Below are 18,143 nucleotides of genomic sequence, written 5' to 3' on the forward strand. Positions count from 1 at the left end.
AACAGGGAGGCCTGGCATGCTGCAGTCTATGGGGTTACAAATAGTTGGACATGACTGAGTGACTGAACTGAACTGAATTTATTAACATAAGATCTGTAGGATACGTGGAGAACTTTATGTGGCAGAAGAGCGTTGAGGCACATGTTTACATTAACTACCCAGTAATGAACAGAACATAAAAGTTTTTATAATATATTTAACTCTTTTATATTAAAGAGTAATTACAGTGCATTTTACTCCAAATTGGGATTTTTTTTAACCTTTTTATTAATTGAAGTAGAGTTAATTTACAGTTTTGTATAACTCAGATATGTACTTGCATGAAGCCCTTCATGATATGGGATTTACCTAGAGTTAGGTAAGGTAATAGAAATGGGGTTGACTAAGCCTAGAATTTGGCTCTGGATGGACTTCCACATGCTAGCCTGAAATTCTGAGAAGTCTAAATATTTTAAATTTAAACCTAACCTTCCAGTATCTTTCTAACGTAGGCAAATCAAGCATGCTTACAGTTTGATCTTATCTGAAGAGTGAATTATCGTTTAAATGTATTTAGATATTTGGTATGTGAGCCCTCATACCACCATTCTTTCCTTGGTTCTTACGTTTTTAGAGGCCCTATTTATTTTAATACTTGGAAATTATAACTGACAGTTATATAACTAAATAGAAACATCACTTTTTGTAATACAGTATTTCCAAAGGATACATCGTGATTTAAATATGATACCATTTATATATATACCAATGATAATATATTTTTTGAATTTTTTAGCACTTTAGATCTTATACCAGTCTTGAGTTTATTCATGTTCTTATTTTGATCATATTCAAATTTAAAAGTATAATTTAAATCACTTTCAATATTCTTGTATAAGAAGAAATTTAGCAGTTGATCCGTTTTGGCTGTTTTGATAACTGAATCTCATTCTAATCTGTTTTTCTTCCCTTTTAATTGAAGTTTTTACTTTAATTAAAGAGAAAATGCACTGTTGTTCCTCAGACATCATACATTTATCATAGAAAATTATGTCCCATTTTGTTAAGCATCATTGTGCAGTGCTTTGAACAGAATCACATTTCTCATTGTTCACATGTATTTTGCTATTTCCTTATCTCTTGGTTCAGATTAGTTCTGATTCAGTGTATGGATGTCATATGCTTCTCATTCCTGAGCTTTCTTTCCATCTAAACGTTTTTTCCAAACCCAACATATTTTAAAATAAAGTTATGTGATAATTTCAGAATTTTTTCTTTTTATGATCCTTTGGACTGTACCCCACCAGGCTCCTCTGTCTATGGGGTTGTCCAGGCATGAATACTGGAGTGGGTTGCCATGCCCTCTTCCAGGGGATCTTCCTGACCTAGAGAGCACATCCTCATCTCTTACATCTCCTGCATTGGTAGGCAGGTTCTTTACCACTGACACCTCCTGAGAAGCCCAATGATTTCAGAATTTTTTGGTTACAGATATGGTTTTTCACATTTTAGTTAGTCTCCTATTTTAGGAGAATTGATTGAGAACATGGTTAATACTTTTTATTAATAGTAAGGGGTATAGTCTGAAGTTGTTAAAATGTAGTTATTTAAACAGTAATTATTGACTGTAGATCTCTATACTTCTAGAGTGCAGGATGGAGTGTGTGTGCTTTGTGCTCAGTCATTTCTGACTCTTTGCAACCCCATGGACTGGAATTCTCCATGAAAGAATACTGGTGCAGGTTGCCATTTCCTACTCCAGGGGATCTTCCCCACTCAGGGATTGAACCTGTGTCTCCTGTGCCTCCTGCATTGGCAGGAGAATTCTTTACCACTGTGCCAAATTACATACATCCCCTATGAAACAAAATCAATTTTGATTAGAGATTTATCTAAAATAAGAATGATCACTGAATAAATACTTTAGAAGCTCCTCAGTGGGTAAAATGCATAGAATTTCAAACACTTATTTTGATAGTTTTTCCTCAGGTTTTATTATTTGTATCTTGTCTTACTATTTATATTCTTAATGGTTAGCTTACCATATTGAATGAGCTTTAATAGTGCTGCTTTGCCTTTAAATTTAAGTGTAAGAGTCATATAACACCTATAATATGCTAGGATGAAAGACACTTAGATAATTTCATGTGCCTCTTTGAGATATTGGATCACCATTGATAAGCCATGGGTGTATTTTGCAAAAATTATAGCCATGCTTCTAAAGGAACTCATTGTTTCTGGAAAATACCTTCTGAATTTCAAGCAAGCAAAATTACAAATGAAATTTTAGATACATAATTGTTTTTAATTTCACTGAGTTGATAAAATGCATTGTTTATTTGTGGAATTTTAAAGTAGAAAGTATATGATGTAACAATCCAGTAGACTGAGAAAAGTGGCTATTCTGTTAGAAACTATACTAATTAAAATTCCACCAGTCTTGGTTAGATAACTCTCTGCTGCTGCTGCTGCTGCTGCTAAGTCACTTCAGTTGTGTCCGACTCTGTGTGACCCCATGGACGGCAGCAGCTGCAAACTAGATGAGTTAAACAATCTTATTATAAAGAATTGAAGTATGGTATCTAGAACAGAATACTTATTCACTATAGAAAACAGCTCATCATTTCCATTGTACCTTAATAAAAATGAGAAATTATGATGACTGATATGTTTTCCCAAAGAGAACGTAAGGTTACCAAAATGTGTTTTTGTTTATTGAAATTTGTTGTAAGTTCATTAAACAAACAAAATATACTTACAATCTAAATTGTAATATAAAAGTATGTGATATTAGATTTATAAATAATTACAATGCCAATTAATTTCAATGTGCTCAAATATTTTTACTGAAACAAAAAAAAGGATAAATAAGATTTTTCTATTCATATAAGTGGCAGAATTCTTGTATGTAAACATAGAAGTGAAGATAATTCAGTGATCTAGCTCAGAGGAAAAACCAAGGTGTTTCCAATTCTTACAAAGGCTTTTTTGCACCATGTTTGCCTCTCTAAGTGCCATTCAAACTGTTCCTAAAACATATCTATACACTCCTACCTCAGGGGTTGGTACTTACTGTTTCCTCCTCACTATCTCACCTCTAAGATGTTACTTAAATGTCAGAACCTCAGGAAGGCCTTCTCTGGCCACACTGTAATTGCAAGCCTCTTCCCCCCATCTCTCTTGTCTTATTTTTTTCCATTGTACTTTCTACCATATTGTTCAGTTGAGTAATTTACAATTTTTATTGCCTCTTCTCACTCTAAGTAAGATCCTTGAAGGCAGGGAGCTTTTGTTCAGCTTGTTCACTACTGCAGTCCTAGTATTCAGAATAATACTTAAGTATTTCTTGAATAAATCTAAGTCTTATCTATGTATGCTGCTGCTGCTAAATCACTTCAGACATGTCCAACTCTTTGCGACTCTTTGGACTATAGCCCATGAGGCTCCTCTGTCCATGGGATTCTCCAGGCAACGATACTGGAGTGGGTTGCCATTTCCTTCTCCAGGGGATCTTCCTGACCCAAGGATTGAACCCATGTCTCTTTTGTCTCCTGCATTGACATTTGAGTTCTTTATCACTAGCACCACCTGGGAAGTCTATGTACACATTTTCTATCAAAATAGACATGTATATATTTAATTGAATACTGAAAAATCTACTTCAATTTGTGGCAAATTGGATATGAAGACAAATGGTCAACTGGAGTGCATTGGTCTAGTTATTTGATCACATAGTAGATGCTATTTTAGGTTGGTTATAGAGTACTAGTGGAGAAGGAAATGGTTACCAACTTCAGTATTCTTGTCTGAAGAATCCCAAGTACAGAGGAGCCTGGTGGGCTACAGACCAGAGGGTCGCAAAGAGTAGGATATGAGTGAGCAACTGAGCATAGAGTACTAGAAACCATTTAAAGTTCTTTACATATATTAATTAATTTGTACTTCACAACAAACCTATGAAAGAGGTACTATATGATAAGCTTCATTTTATAGTTGAGGAGAAAAGTGAAAAAGAAAATGTTAGTCACTAACTCAATCATGCCTGACTCTTTGTGACCCCGTGAACTATAGCCCACCATGCTCCTCTGTCCATGGAAATTCTCCAGTCAAGAATGCTAGAGTGGGTGGCCTTTCCCTTCTTCAAGGGATCTTTCCAACCCAGGATTCAAACTAGGGTCTCCTGCATTACAGGCAGGTTCTTTACCAACTGAGCCACCAAGGAAGTTAGAGGATAAAAAAAGTGTCCCTTGATGTTGCAACTAACATGTAAGAAGTTAAGATTCTTACCAGGACAGCTGGTATGTTCAGAACCCATTCTGAAATGAAAGGCTCTTTGTTAAAATCCTGTACCACTGTTGCTTTGCTTCACTTGTGTCCTTTTTATTCTTTTTTATTTCAGTAAAACAGAAAATTTTGGAGGTAATCATAGAAGTTTAACCACTGCGGTTTTATAATGATTTGTTTTTTTTTTTTCTTTTCTTTTTTGCAGTGGGATGCCATCACTGAAATGGATGAACACAACAGGCCCATTCACACCTACCAGGTATGCAATGTGATGGAGCCAAACCAAAACAACTGGCTTCGTACAAACTGGATCTCTCGTGATGCAGCTCAGAAAATTTATGTGGAAATGAAGTTCACACTGAGGGATTGTAATAGCATCCCATGGGTCTTGGGGACTTGCAAAGAAACGTTTAATCTATATTATGTGGAATCAGATGAGTCCCATGGAATTAAATTCAAGCCAAGCCAGTATACAAAGATTGACACAATTGCTGCTGATGAAAGTTTTACCCAGATGGACTTGGGTGATCGCATCCTCAAACTCAACACTGAGATTCGTGAGCTGGGGCCTATAGAAAGGAAAGGATTTTATCTGGCTTTTCAAGACATTGGGGCATGCATTGCCCTAGTTTCCGTCCGTGTTTTCTACAAAAAATGCCCCTTTACTGTTCGTAACCTGGCCGTGTTTCCAGACACTATCCCAAGGGTTGATTCTTCCTCCTTGGTTGAAGTAAGGGGCTCCTGTGTGAAGAGTGCAGAAGAGCGTGACACTCCTAAGCTCTATTGTGGAGCTGATGGAGATTGGCTGGTTCCTCTTGGAAGATGTATTTGCAGTACAGGATATGAAGAAATTGAAGGTTCTTGCCATGGTAAGAAAAACACATTTAAATAATTATTCATGCATTCAAATGATGGCTTTTTTCAACATAAATATATTTATCTTCAGTTAATACATTTTTGATTATTATTCCTGGAAGAACTAATTGTGCAAGGAATGAACTCATATTAACTGTAAGATAATTTCTGATTTTTTCCCCCACCTAGGAATAGTGTATGAAAATGTTGAATAAATTATATACCATGACAAATGTTCTTCCATTCTGCCTTCAGTAGAGTAGTTTCTGTATGAATTGCTGTATTCACTTGATTTTTGTAAAGGAAAACAACATCAATAGCAGCAACAAAAAGCAAAAGGAATTCAAAGCAGGCATTTGCTTAACTTTCATGTTTTGGTGATTCATAGAGAATATGATAGTTTGAAAAAAATTCTTTCATGTTGAGTTGTAATAATTGTAGTACCCAAATAAGCTGAAATTATATTTAAATAAATGAGGAGTTCATATGTATGCATATGAATAATTATATGTTTTACAACATAGAGATAGTTTATGGGAATGGTATATGTTTTGTGATTGAGTACTTAGTGTATCAGAGCTTAATTTATCCTTTGCTACTATTAAATATAACTTACTACCGTATAACACATTATTTTTTGTTTGTTTGTTTAGATAGCAGTATTTGTGCAAAATCTAATTGTTAGGAAGTATTAAAACACTGAAATGCTGATTAAGTTTAAAACCATACCTTTCCTGTTTTCTGATAATGACATATTTGTAATTTTAAACATGGAAAGTTTTTTGTGTGAATCATTTTATGAAGGCTTATTAATTTAATAAATATATATATACTTAAAATTTTGTGCATAATACCTGATAAAGATAAATCATATCCATTACGTTTGGATATAGGACTCATAATCAAAACACAAATAAAGAAATGAAAGTAATGTTTGGTAAATAATAGCATAGAAGATATTTTTGCTCTCAATGGTAAATTATTTAAGATTTTGTTTTGTTTTGTTTTCTGTAGCATCAATCATATTGAATTTTCTGACTTTTTGGTGATGTTATGTTCCTACCCATTAAAAAGGATGAAAATAAATAAGAAAAACATTTGTTTCTATATAGGGCCATATGTGAATTTTTTTTTGAACTTTACTGAGATTTATTAGTTTGTTAAAATGTTTTCCCCAAAGTCTTTCCTTTTGTAGCATATGATTTAAAAAACATAAAATCTTTTTTTTAATAATTCACCATTTGAAGTAAATGGGAATTAAGCGGAGTTTGAAGCAATTTGAATTTACTTCACAATGCAGTTTCCACTGGGATGAACCAGAGGGATGGTATGGGGAGGGACATGGGAGGGGGGTTCAGGATGGGAACATATGTGAAATTTTTAATGTTTTATCTATTTATAAAACACTTGAATTCTTGAATGCTAAAAAGTTCACTAAAGCCATCAATAATGACTCTGTTAGGTCATTTGAAAATACTGTTTTTATGAAAAGCCTGTAGTGTATTTTTATAAAGTATAAGCCAACTTTTCTTTACTATCTAAACATTAAAATACATTTCATTGAAGCTTATATATAATTAATTCAATTTTTTTCATATATAGCAAGGATTTAGAATGAAACAAAAATTAGTTGGAAATGAATCTTTTAAGAGGCATTGTAAAAAAAATTTACATTGGAAAATGCACTAAAGAAAAATTCACATATATGGATCATTTTTTAATGAGATTAAGAAGGCAATAATAGCCAAGGATAAAACATATTGCATATACTAAACATGTAAGGTTATCATACTTTGTCTTAGGTAGAAGCTGAGTATTGGTAAAAATAATAAAGTTTTAAATTATTTAAAGAATAGCTATCTATGGATTTAAATGATTATTATTAAGTATACTTTATGGTGTTGATCACAGAATTAAAAGTAGTGACAGTTATTGATGACTAGATGTTTTTTGCTTAATATGTTTGCTCTATGAAATTTCAATCTTACTTGCATGCTTTAAAATTCCTTCACTTTTGAGCAAAGATGATTTTGGATGAGTGATAATTATCGGCTTATCTAGAGTTACTGCTTGATTCATTCATTTTTATGGCTTATAATCTTTATTGTAATTTATTTGCAGAAATGAGTGGGTAAAGTACAAATGCTCATCATCTTCTTGTAGCAATGGAATAAATTGGAATATTATGCTTGGATTCTAAGTCTGCTGCTTACTAACTTCCTTGTTCATAAATAAATTAGTGGTTATAATAAATGATAAAGTATATGAAAAACTATTATATGAAAACACACGTACCTGGTTTCAATTGAATATAATGAATTGCTATTTACAAATACAAAGTTGATGTTGGGACCTCATTTTTAGAGAAGGTATATTATAATACCAAGTTTCCATTTTAAAGTATTTATTTGTGTTCTTGGTGCTTCATATTGCACCTTTCTAGCCTCTGATAATAATTTTTTATTGATTCCATTGCTTTCTACAAACAACTTATCTCATAGCCAAATCTCAGAATTATCTATAACCTAAATGAATAAAGTTCAACTCTCGATGGTAAATTATTTAAGGTTTTTTTTTTTAGAATATACATGAATATTGGAATATACACAAATAAAGTACAGCTCAGATAATAATGTGACCATATGCTTTTGTATATATAATGGGAATTGAAAGAACAATATTTCTATATCATTTTCTTTTGTCCTGGCTTATTCTGTTAGAACATTATCTTAGTTATTAACATTTTTGAATATCTGATGATCTGTTAATAATTTTGATTTGTAGTAGATATAAATATAGAGTTATATGTTTCAATGATCTATTGCTATTGAGGTAAAATAAACCAAAACTTAATAACTTAAAGCCACAGTGATTTATGATTTCTCAGGTCTCATATGTGGGTAATTCTTTTGTTTATTGTAAACAGAGATAACTCATGTAGCTGAATTCAGCTAGGAGTGTGACAGGGATTAGAATGTCTAAAATAATCCCTTATATTCCAGGGCCTCTCTCTGTATGGCCTCATGCCATTAAAGAATTTGACTCAAAAATTTTTAGAGTATAGTGGTTGGCTGAAGAGGGAGTTTTTCACATGACTAGGTATAAAGTGAGTTTACAAGGGGACTGCAAAAGGGCTGAATACCTGGAAGTATGTATATAGGAAGCTGCAAGTGTAAGAGTATACCACAGTCTTCTCTTTTAATTCTCCTGACTAATGCCCCTCTTTCATGCTCCAAGGCTCACGTCCTCCCAAAGATCTATTCCATTACGACATTGTGTTGAAGTCCAGAAGAGCTTCATTGAAATCACTTATGGATGTGAATGAAGCTTCCCAGCTAAAGCTCTCCTTGATCTGGAGAACTAAAAATTAAACAAGATGCCATTGTTCCCCATGTATACAACACACATGGGGCAGGAATAGAATAATTGTAAAAGATTCTCATGTTCCTAAAAGCAGGGGATGTAGCACACTGGTTCATTGTGATTTAAGAAGGACACATGTTTAAAATGGCTTCATTTACGTGTCTGATGCTTCATCTAGGATGCCATGAAGTCACTTATTGTGTAAATCCTGATAGCAGTTTTAATAGATTTCATTTTAGGAAAATATTCTGTGTTTTTTCTTTCTCTTTCATTGAAAGTAGTTGGTCATCATGCCTTTCAAGGGGCTTCACAATTTGGCCATATTCTATTATTTTCTGAATTTGGCAAGTTCTGTCTCCTGTTTTTGTTACTTTTGAATAATCTATGTATTTTTCCTGTCTCTTGCTTTTTTTTCATATTTTATCTAGCTCCTTTCTTCTTTCTTTCTGTGGTAGATTTTTATTCATCCTTCAAGGTCTAGCACAGATATCGTATATCTGGATCTTCACAAAGTTAATATCTCTGTCATCTGTGCTATAATTTGTACTAATTATTTATGTGCCTGTTTTACCAAGCCTGTCAGATAAAAGAGATATATTTAAAATCATTTCTGTAATAAAGAGTAAGAAATTTATTGATGTCAATGATCAGTAGAACCAGGTTGTACTGAACAGTTAAAGGTAGAAGTCGTTGGTATACTGACAACATGCTGTTTCTTCTTATTTCTGTGAGACAGGAAACTTTTCTTCAGGAAGGGCTGTGGTATTTTAGATATGGAAAGCCATTGAAAATACAGTTATCCCTCATTTTATGAATCATGATTCTAAAGTATAGAATACAGAATTTTATTCCCTGGGGGGACTCAGTAAATAATACCAGATTTATCACTAAAGCCTTGATAATTCTCAGTCTGGTCTTTATGTGTTTTCTCCCCCTCAGTTCCTCCCTTCCCTCCTCCCCTTCCTTTCATTTCCTCATTCAAAGCACCCATACTCTTACTGTCATGCTTTAACTTTTCCCGCCTGCCACACAGTGCAGAGGAGGCCCTAGTTACTCATCATTAATTAGGCCCTTTTTGCTCTGTTTGTTTTGTGCAGTCTGATACGGGCACTATTAGAACAGTATCTACATGCTGCTGAGAATGATGGAAAAATATAGATTTATCTGGAACTTTGGTGTTAGAGATAATAAACAGGAAAAATTACAGTGAGGTTTTAGGAATAATCATTACTTATTTAAATGCATTTGAGAACTCTTGGCCTTCTATGTAACAAAGATACAGAGGAGCCTGGCGGGCTACATTCCATAGGGTCACGACGAGTCGGACACAACTGAAGCAATTTAGCCCACAAGCATACATTTTATCCTAAAAGTTGTACTACTACGTGTTTCAAACTGTGATTCCTTTCTCTGTAATGTTGTTGAGATCTATCTAGATCCAAATTCTAGAAGCACTAAAGAAAGAAGCACTTAAAAAAAAATGAATTACTTAATTTTACTTGGAGGATAACTACCTTACAATAGTGTGGTGTTTTTTGTCATACATCTACATGAATTGGCCACAGGAATACATGTGTGCTCCCATCCTGAGCACCCCTCTCACCTCCCTCTCCACCCTATCCCTCCAGGTTGTCCCAGAGCACCGGCTTTGGGTGCCCTGCTTCATGCATGGAGCTTGTGCTGGTCATCTGTTTTACATATGGTAATCACATGTTTCAGTGCTATTTTCTCAAATCATCCCACCCATCCCTTCTCCCACTGAGTCAAAAAGTCTGTTCTTTACATCTGTGTCTCATTTGATGCCCTGCATGTAGGATTGCCAGTGTTTCAATATGGTTTAAATAGACATAAATATTATATTAAGTATATCTGCTAAAATTTAAAACCAAGCACAATTATTTGGATTACTCTGCTTTATAGGTAGTATTTTGTAGTTGACTCCAATATCTGTATTTTTCATAACTTTTTATTTTGTTTCATAGGTTCATAATGGAAATTGTCATATTTGGACATATTGATGTTACAGATTTAATTTTTTAATTGTCTTAATTTATTCCACTAAGGGCTTGAATAAAAAGAAGCATTGATTCATAAAGCATTGATTCACATCAAATAGTCTTTCACTTCATAGAACTAAGAATATCTTAACACTATGAAAGAAAATTACAAACAATTAGCGTACAAAATTGAACAATTTTTGTTGAGTTCTGAAATGACATGAATCCCTAATAAACTCCTCTTCGGTATTAATTTAGAATAAATCTCATTTATGTAATGGTTTGTACTTGCAGATATTGTTTAGGGTTTGGTACTTTAGACCTGTTTTGAATATATATGTATAGGTATTGCAAAGATACATTCTTTAAGCTCCTAATACCACATGACCTAATTTAACAAAATAGCATCTGACTGTGATAATTAAAGTTCTAAAACATTGTGTCTTATAACTTTTCCTAGAAACATGCTTTTATTTATTTCCCCTCTAGTGCTGCTTTAAAATTCTAGAGGAAAGGATGGTGGCAATTCTTGGACCATTGCATTATTGTTTACACAGGTGAATGGGATATGCAGGGCCTCTAGTGACATAGCTATTGATTTGATCTTCTGAAGAGTGATGTTATTAAGGCTTCATGACTCTGTCCTTTCTTGCAGTTCAGAAGCATTTATGCTCTGTGTTTTCTGTCTAATCATGTCATCAGAGATGACTGTGGAAGCAGAAAGCATAAAGAAATTCTGAAACACAAGGATTTTCTGGCATTAAATAAGGTGGTTTGAGAATGTGATGAAAAGCTAAAAGGTGAGATTGGGATCAGAAAATGGGGACGACTTATTGGTTCAAACAGTATTTTTACTTTCTAAAGGTTATCACAACCTGAATATAAACTCTTACAATATAACCTTCAATTCCAAATAAAGCTGCTTTATTGCATGAAGCAATTCCAGATTATCATATGGTTTGAGAAGAATATGAAATCAAGAGGCTTGAAGGCATCTAAAAATAGAATGTATTTCCAACCAAAACAGAATAAAGTTAAATAACTATATTGTAGTTTCTTCTTTGTCACAGTTTTTAAATAGGTTAAAACAGACTGTCTTGAAATTGATCATTCTTCATAAACTATTTTGACCAAATTTTAACTTCAATTTTAGTCTCTGATTTGCTCTCTGTCAATCTGAAACCTATAAATCCTATGTCTATAGGAGCTATGCTTAATTAAAAAATTTTTTCTGAACACAAATATCTTTAAGATGGGATAAAATTATTCAATATCCCTGTTTTCCTTCCAAACATGACTCATCATGTCACCCTCTGAAATTGCTACCTTTCTTGTGGACATTGTCTAGAGTTTCAGTTTTGCCTTTTAAAGAAGCAAAATCCATAGAGTCAGTACTTAGATATACCAAGCTATATTAACAGATTTTTTTTTTCATTTTTTTTTCATTTATCATCTCCTTTCTTCCAGGTTCATTATTTTATTAGCGAAGTTTATCCTTTCATAGATCTTGTGGCAAGGTTCTATAATTTGAAGCTTTTTATTTAATGGATATCTATTTTGTCCTCCCTTTTCATTGTTTGTTTATTTAGGTATAGAATACTAAGTGACTATTACTTTCCCTCTGGACTTCCCTTGTGGCTCAGAAGGTAAAGCATCTGCCACAATGTGGGAGACCCGGGTTCAGTCCCTGGGTCAGGAAGATCCCCTGGAGAAGGAAATGGCAACCCACTCCAGTATTCTTGCCTAGAGAATCCCATGGATGGAGGAGCCTGGTAGGCTACAGTCCATAGGGTCGCAAAGAGTCGGACACGACTGAGTGATTTCACACTATTACTTTCCCTCAACACTCTGAGACTATTATTTCCTTATCCATAATAATCTATTGTTGCCAGTGAACTTCTGACAATCTTAACTGTCATTCTTTGGGAGGTTATCTATAGTTTCCATATTTTTGGTCTTCAGCTATATTATATATGTTCAGCTCAGTTTAGTTCAGTCACTCAGTCTTGTCCAACTCTTTGCGACCCCATGAACCACAGCACGCCAGGCCTCCCTGTCCATTGCGAACTCCTGGAGTCCACCCAAATCCAAGTCCATTGAGTCAGTGATGCCATCCAGCCATCTCATCCTCTGTCATCCCTTTCTCTTCCTGCCATCAATCTTTGCCAGCATCAGGGTCTTTTCAAATGAGTCAGCTCTCCACATCAGGTGGCCAAACTATTGGAGTTTCAGCTTCAACATCAGTCCTTCCAATGAACACCTAGGACTGATCTCCTTTAAGATGGACTGGTTGGATCTCCTTGCAGTCCAAGGGACTCTCCAGAATCTTCTCCAACACCACATTTCAAAAGCATCAATTCTTCTATGCTCAGCTTTCCAACTCTCACATCCATACATGACTTCTGGAAAAACCGTAACCTTGACTAGACAGACCTTTGTTGGCAAAGTAATGTCTCTGCTTTTTAATGTGCTGTCTAGGTTGGTCATAACTTTCCTTCCAAGGAGTAAGTATCTTTTAATTTTATGGCTGCAATCACCATCTGCAGTGATTTTGGAGCCCAGAAAAATAAAGTCAGCCACTGTTTCCCCATCTATTTCCCATGAAGTGATGGGACCAGATGCCATGATGTTAGTTTTCTGAATGCTGAGCTTTAAGCCAACTTTTTCACTCTCCACTTTCACTTTCATCAAGAGGCTCTTTAGTTCTTCTTCACTTTCTGCCATAAGGGTGGTGTCATCTGCACATCTGAGGTGATTGATATTTCTCCCGGCAATCTTGATTCCAGCTTGTGCTTCCTCCAGCCCAGCATTTCTCATGATGTACTCTGCATATAAGTTAAATAAGCAGGGTGACAATATACAGTCTTGATGTGCTCCTTTTCCTATTTGAAACCAGTCTTTTGTTCCATGTCCAGTTCTAACTGTTGCTTCCTGACCTGTATACAGGTTTCTGAAGGGGCAGGTCAGGTGGTCTGGTATGTCCATCTCTTTCAGAATTTTCCACAATTTATTGTGATCCACACAGTCAAAGGCTTTGGCATAGTCAGTAAAACAGAAATAGATGTTGTTCTGGAACTCTCTTGCTTTTTCGATGATCCAGCAGATGTTGGCAATTTGATCTCTGGTTCCTCTGCCTTTTCTAAAACCAGCTTGAACATCTGGAAATTTACGGTTCACACATTGCTGAAGCCTGGTTTGGAGAATTTTGAGCATTACTTAACTAGCGTGTGAGATGAGGGCAATTGTGTGGTAGTTTGAGCATTCTTTGGCATTGCCTTTCTTTGGAATTGTAATGATAACTGACCTTTTACAGTCCTGTGGCCACTGCTGAGTTCTTTAAATTTGGTGGCATATTGAGTACAGCACTTTCACAACATCATCTTTTAGGATTTGAAATAGCTCAATTATTTATGTAATTGTTATGAATTTTTTTTTCCTGCTTCACTTCACATTTTGTGTTTTATCATGAAAACGTGTTTATGTGTGTGTTACTCTATTCTGTTCTGTATTTCTAGAATATCTGTGAAATATTTGTTAAAGACTTTTAATATTATCTTGTTTATCTCTTATATGCTTTTTTAAAAAATTGTCAGTCTTAGCTGATTTCCAGGTTATGAATTTTCACTTAGGCTACATCTACTTAAGAGATTACTTCATCTATTTAGTTTTTTTTTTTTTTTATTCTCACTCATTACTATTTTATTTTTGCCTGTTTAGTTTTATAATTTTTATGGATGTTATTTTGTTCTTTGTAGATTTTAAAGTTATATTCAAATAAATTTTGAAAGAAATTGGGTCTAGATATTATTTCTAAGCATTAGTGTCAACATGTACTTTGGAATTGTAACTTATATGCTAACTTGTTTTCTATGTCTTTTTTTAAAACTTAGAGTGTTTATAGTTGCACTAATCTTTCCAAAGGACTTAAAAAATTTGAGAGCCCTAAAAAGTTTACCTTAGAATTCATGTTAGTATTCTGGTTGAGAGGAATTCTACTCCATGCACTGATTCAGGGATATAGGACTTTTTGCATTTAGTGGGCCAGCCATCTCCTGGGGCTTCATAGTTATCCATGTCCAGCTCAGAAGTTGTAAAAAGAGATTGGAGAAGGTATATTTGCTTCTTAACCCACTCAGATCTGAGGTGAGATGAAGTCGCTCAGTCATGTCTGACTCTTTGCGACCCCCATGGACTGTAGCCTACCAGGCTCTTCCATCCATGGGATTTTCCAGGCAAGAGTACTGGAGTGGGTTGCCATTTCCTTCTCCAGAGGATCTTCCCAACCCAGGGATCAAACCCAAGTCTCCCTCATTGTAGGCAGACGCTTTACCTTCTGAGCCACCAGGGAAGTCTACTCAGATCTGAAGAACCACATTAATTACTCTCGTGTACTATCAGTGGGAACTAATTATGTGCCCAGACCTAGCTGCAAATAGGGATGGGATGTTATTAAATGCTATCCCTGATTCAGTAGTCACTTTCCAGCAACAATTCTGTATCACAGAAGAAGAAGCCCAGTTTTTGTACATACTTTCTTATCTCTGCAGTAGTCTGCTACTTCACCCACAGAGTATACTTAATCATCCTCATATATACAAATACGTTTGTCAATACAAAGTTTTCTCCATCAGGTTCAAATATGAACTCTTGTCACCTGGTGACCTACACATTAAATAACAAGGCATTTACCTTAATACAATATACACAATGGTTGAAATAAATTTAAAACTGCCATTAAAAAGGAGAATAATGGGAAGCAGATAGCTGTGAGTGCTCCATAGCAGTGATGGGCAGCATTGTGAAGAACCTCAGTAGTTGAACAGATGCTTTCAATAAACCTCAGCTACACAATCAATGAACTTCTTTTTATCCTTACAAGTTTGAATTAGTTATGGTGGCTGAATGACTTTCATACCTGTTTCATGATCATCTGTGTTGGGTACTCCAGAGTCATTTCATAGTTATAGGCTTCTTTAGAACAGACTCATGATGTGTTGTCAGTAGGATTCTCTAAAAGTCACAGTAGCCTTTTAATCCATTTGTCAATTGCATGTGTCAGAAGCAACACACAAAATCCACACCTTGAGTTTTTTCACACACATACACACATGCCCTTCAATTAGGATACTATTTAAAAGTTGAGAAGACAAATTCCAAATTCTAGAACAGTGTTTTCTTAAAAGCCTTGGCATAGAACTGATTTATACACCTTACTCAAAGTTGCCACAATTGTAAAAATTACATAATCAACAGAGTAAAATCTTCTTTATGAAAACTTTAGTACTAAGCTAAATCCTATATAATCAGGATTTTTTTGATCAAGACACAGGCAGTATGCTATGTATTGATGTTCCATCGAGGCAGATATTAACTGAACTAACTATGCTAAATGAAACATTATAAGAAAAGTTATTTCTATAAATTTAGAAAATTAGAAATATCCACAGAAATAGATAGAATTAAACTGTTTGAAAAGGGGGTGATCATTTCCATGAAGTAACCATAATAGCAACAGGGGAGTTTCAGAATAAACTTTCCAATGGGATATTATGTAGTGCATTGAAGGTATAATGGCAGAATTTTACTAGAGAAGAAAAATTTCACACTTTTCATTGTATAGATAGAATATAATAACAAAATACTGTAATACATCTGTATAGAATACAGATTAGATCATATTCTAAGTATCGTAACAGCTATAAATAGTAAATTATATCATGCATGTTAAAATCTGAGGATAATTTTATGTTATACACATTTTTCATTATATATTCAGAACTAGTATTGAATCTACAAGGTGCAGATGACTGTATCCTCCACATGAACAAAAATGTACTATTTTGTGTTTTTAGATTATTTACATATCTAAGCTCTAGGGAAGTGTATTTCAAAGTTCCGCATAGTTCTAAGGAAAATAAGCATCAAAGGAAAAACTTCACACAGAAAAAAGCAGTGGGTGAGAGGGTTGAAGAATAGTGTCTCTGATATAAATATACTAAAATGCTTATTTGGTTTGAAATAGAGTTTTATCTTTTGTGAGAAAAACATTTTTTAATTTTACTTATAGTAACACTTATTATAATTACCTAGGAAGTAATAAACTCAGATAAGCATTATGATATTATGGGGGTCATTCTTAATAATTTTGAGTCCTTTGAAATAAGACCTATCAGTCAGTTCAGTTGGTCAGTCATGTCCCATTTTTTGCGACCCCATGGACTGCAGCATGCTAGGCTTCCCTGTCCATCACCAACTCCTGGAGCTTACTCAAACTCATATCCATAAAGTCTATGATGCCATTCAACCATCTCATCCTCTGTTGTCCCCTTCTCCTCCCACCTTCAATCTTTCCCAGCATCAGCATCTTTTCCAGTGAGTCAGTTCTTTGCATTAAGTGCCCAAAATATTGAAGTTTAAGCTTCAGCATCAGTCCTTCCAATGAATATCAGGACTGATTTCCTTAGGAATTGCCTGGTTGGATCTACTTGCAATCCAGGGGGCTCTTAAGAGTCTTCTCCAACAACACAGTTAAAAACCATCAATTCTTGGTGCTTTGTTTTCTTTATACTCCAACTCTCACATCCATACGTGATTATTGGAAAATCCATAACTTTGCCTAGACGGATCTTTGTTGGCAAAGTAATGTCTCTGATTTTTAATATGCTGTCTAGGTTGGTCATAGCTTTTTCTTCCAAGGAACAAATGTCTTTTCATTTCATGGCTGCAGTCACCATCTGCAGTGATTTTGGGGCTCCAAAAAATAAAGTCTGCCACTGTTTCCATCATTTCCCCATCTATTTCCCATGAAATGATGGGATTGGATGCCATGATCTTAGTTTTTTTGAATGTTGAGTTTTATGCCAACTTTTTCACTCTCCTCTTTCACATTCATCAAGAAACTCTAGTTCTTCTTCACTTTCTGCTATAAGGGTGGTGTCATCTGCATATTTAGGTTATTGATATTTCTCCCAGCAATCTTGATTCCAGCTTGTGCTTCTTCCAGCCCAGCGTTTCTCATGATATACTCTGCATATAAGTTAAATAAACAGGGTGACAATGCACAGCCTTGACGTACTCCTTTCCGGATTTGGAACCAGTCTGTTGTTCCATGTCCACTTCTAAGTGTTCATTCTTGATCTGCATACAGATTTGTCATGGGGAAGGTCAGGTGGTCTGGTATTTCCATCTCTTTCAGAATTTTCCAGAGTTTGTTGTGATCCACACAGTCAAAGACTTTGGCATATTCAATAAAGCAGAAGTAGATGTTTTTCAAGAACTCTTGCTTTTTTTGGTGATCCAATGGATGTTGGCAATTTGATCTCTGGTTCCTCTGCCTTTTCTAAATCCAGCTTGAACATCTGGAAGTTCTTGGTTCACATACTTTTGAAAGCTGGCTTGGAGAATTTTGAGCATTACTTTACTAGCATGTGAGATGAGTGCAATTGTGCGGTAGTTTGAGCATTCTTTGTGGTAGTTTGGCATTGTCTTTCTTGGGATTGGAATGAAAACTGACCTTTTCCAGTCCTGTGGCCACTGCTGAGTTTTCCAAATATTCTGGCACATTGAGTGCAGCACTTTCACAGCATCATCTTTTAGGGTTTGAAATAACTCAACTAGAATTCTATCTCCTCTACTAGGTTTGTTCTTAGTGGTGCTTCCTAAGAC

At 34.9% G+C, this 18,143-nt stretch overlaps 1 protein-coding gene across 5 annotated transcripts in view; it reads left to right on the forward strand.

Moving 5' to 3' along the window:
* EPHA6 (EPH receptor A6) overlaps positions 1–18,143 on the forward strand; it is a 1,027,581-nt gene that overhangs the window by 203,477 nt on the left and 805,961 nt on the right. For all 5 annotated transcript variants that reach the window (XM_070786786.1, XM_070786808.1, XM_070786797.1 and 2 more), the window contains exon 3: positions 4,469–5,132. In XM_070786786.1, coding sequence (XP_070642887.1) covers positions 4,469–5,132 — 664 coding nt within the window. The remainder of the gene's footprint in view (positions 1–4,468; positions 5,133–18,143) is intronic.

This window comes from Bos indicus, chromosome 1 (genome assembly GCF_029378745.1).
Source record: "Bos indicus isolate NIAB-ARS_2022 breed Sahiwal x Tharparkar chromosome 1, NIAB-ARS_B.indTharparkar_mat_pri_1.0, whole genome shotgun sequence".
NCBI lineage: Eukaryota > Metazoa > Chordata > Mammalia > Artiodactyla > Bovidae > Bos > Bos indicus.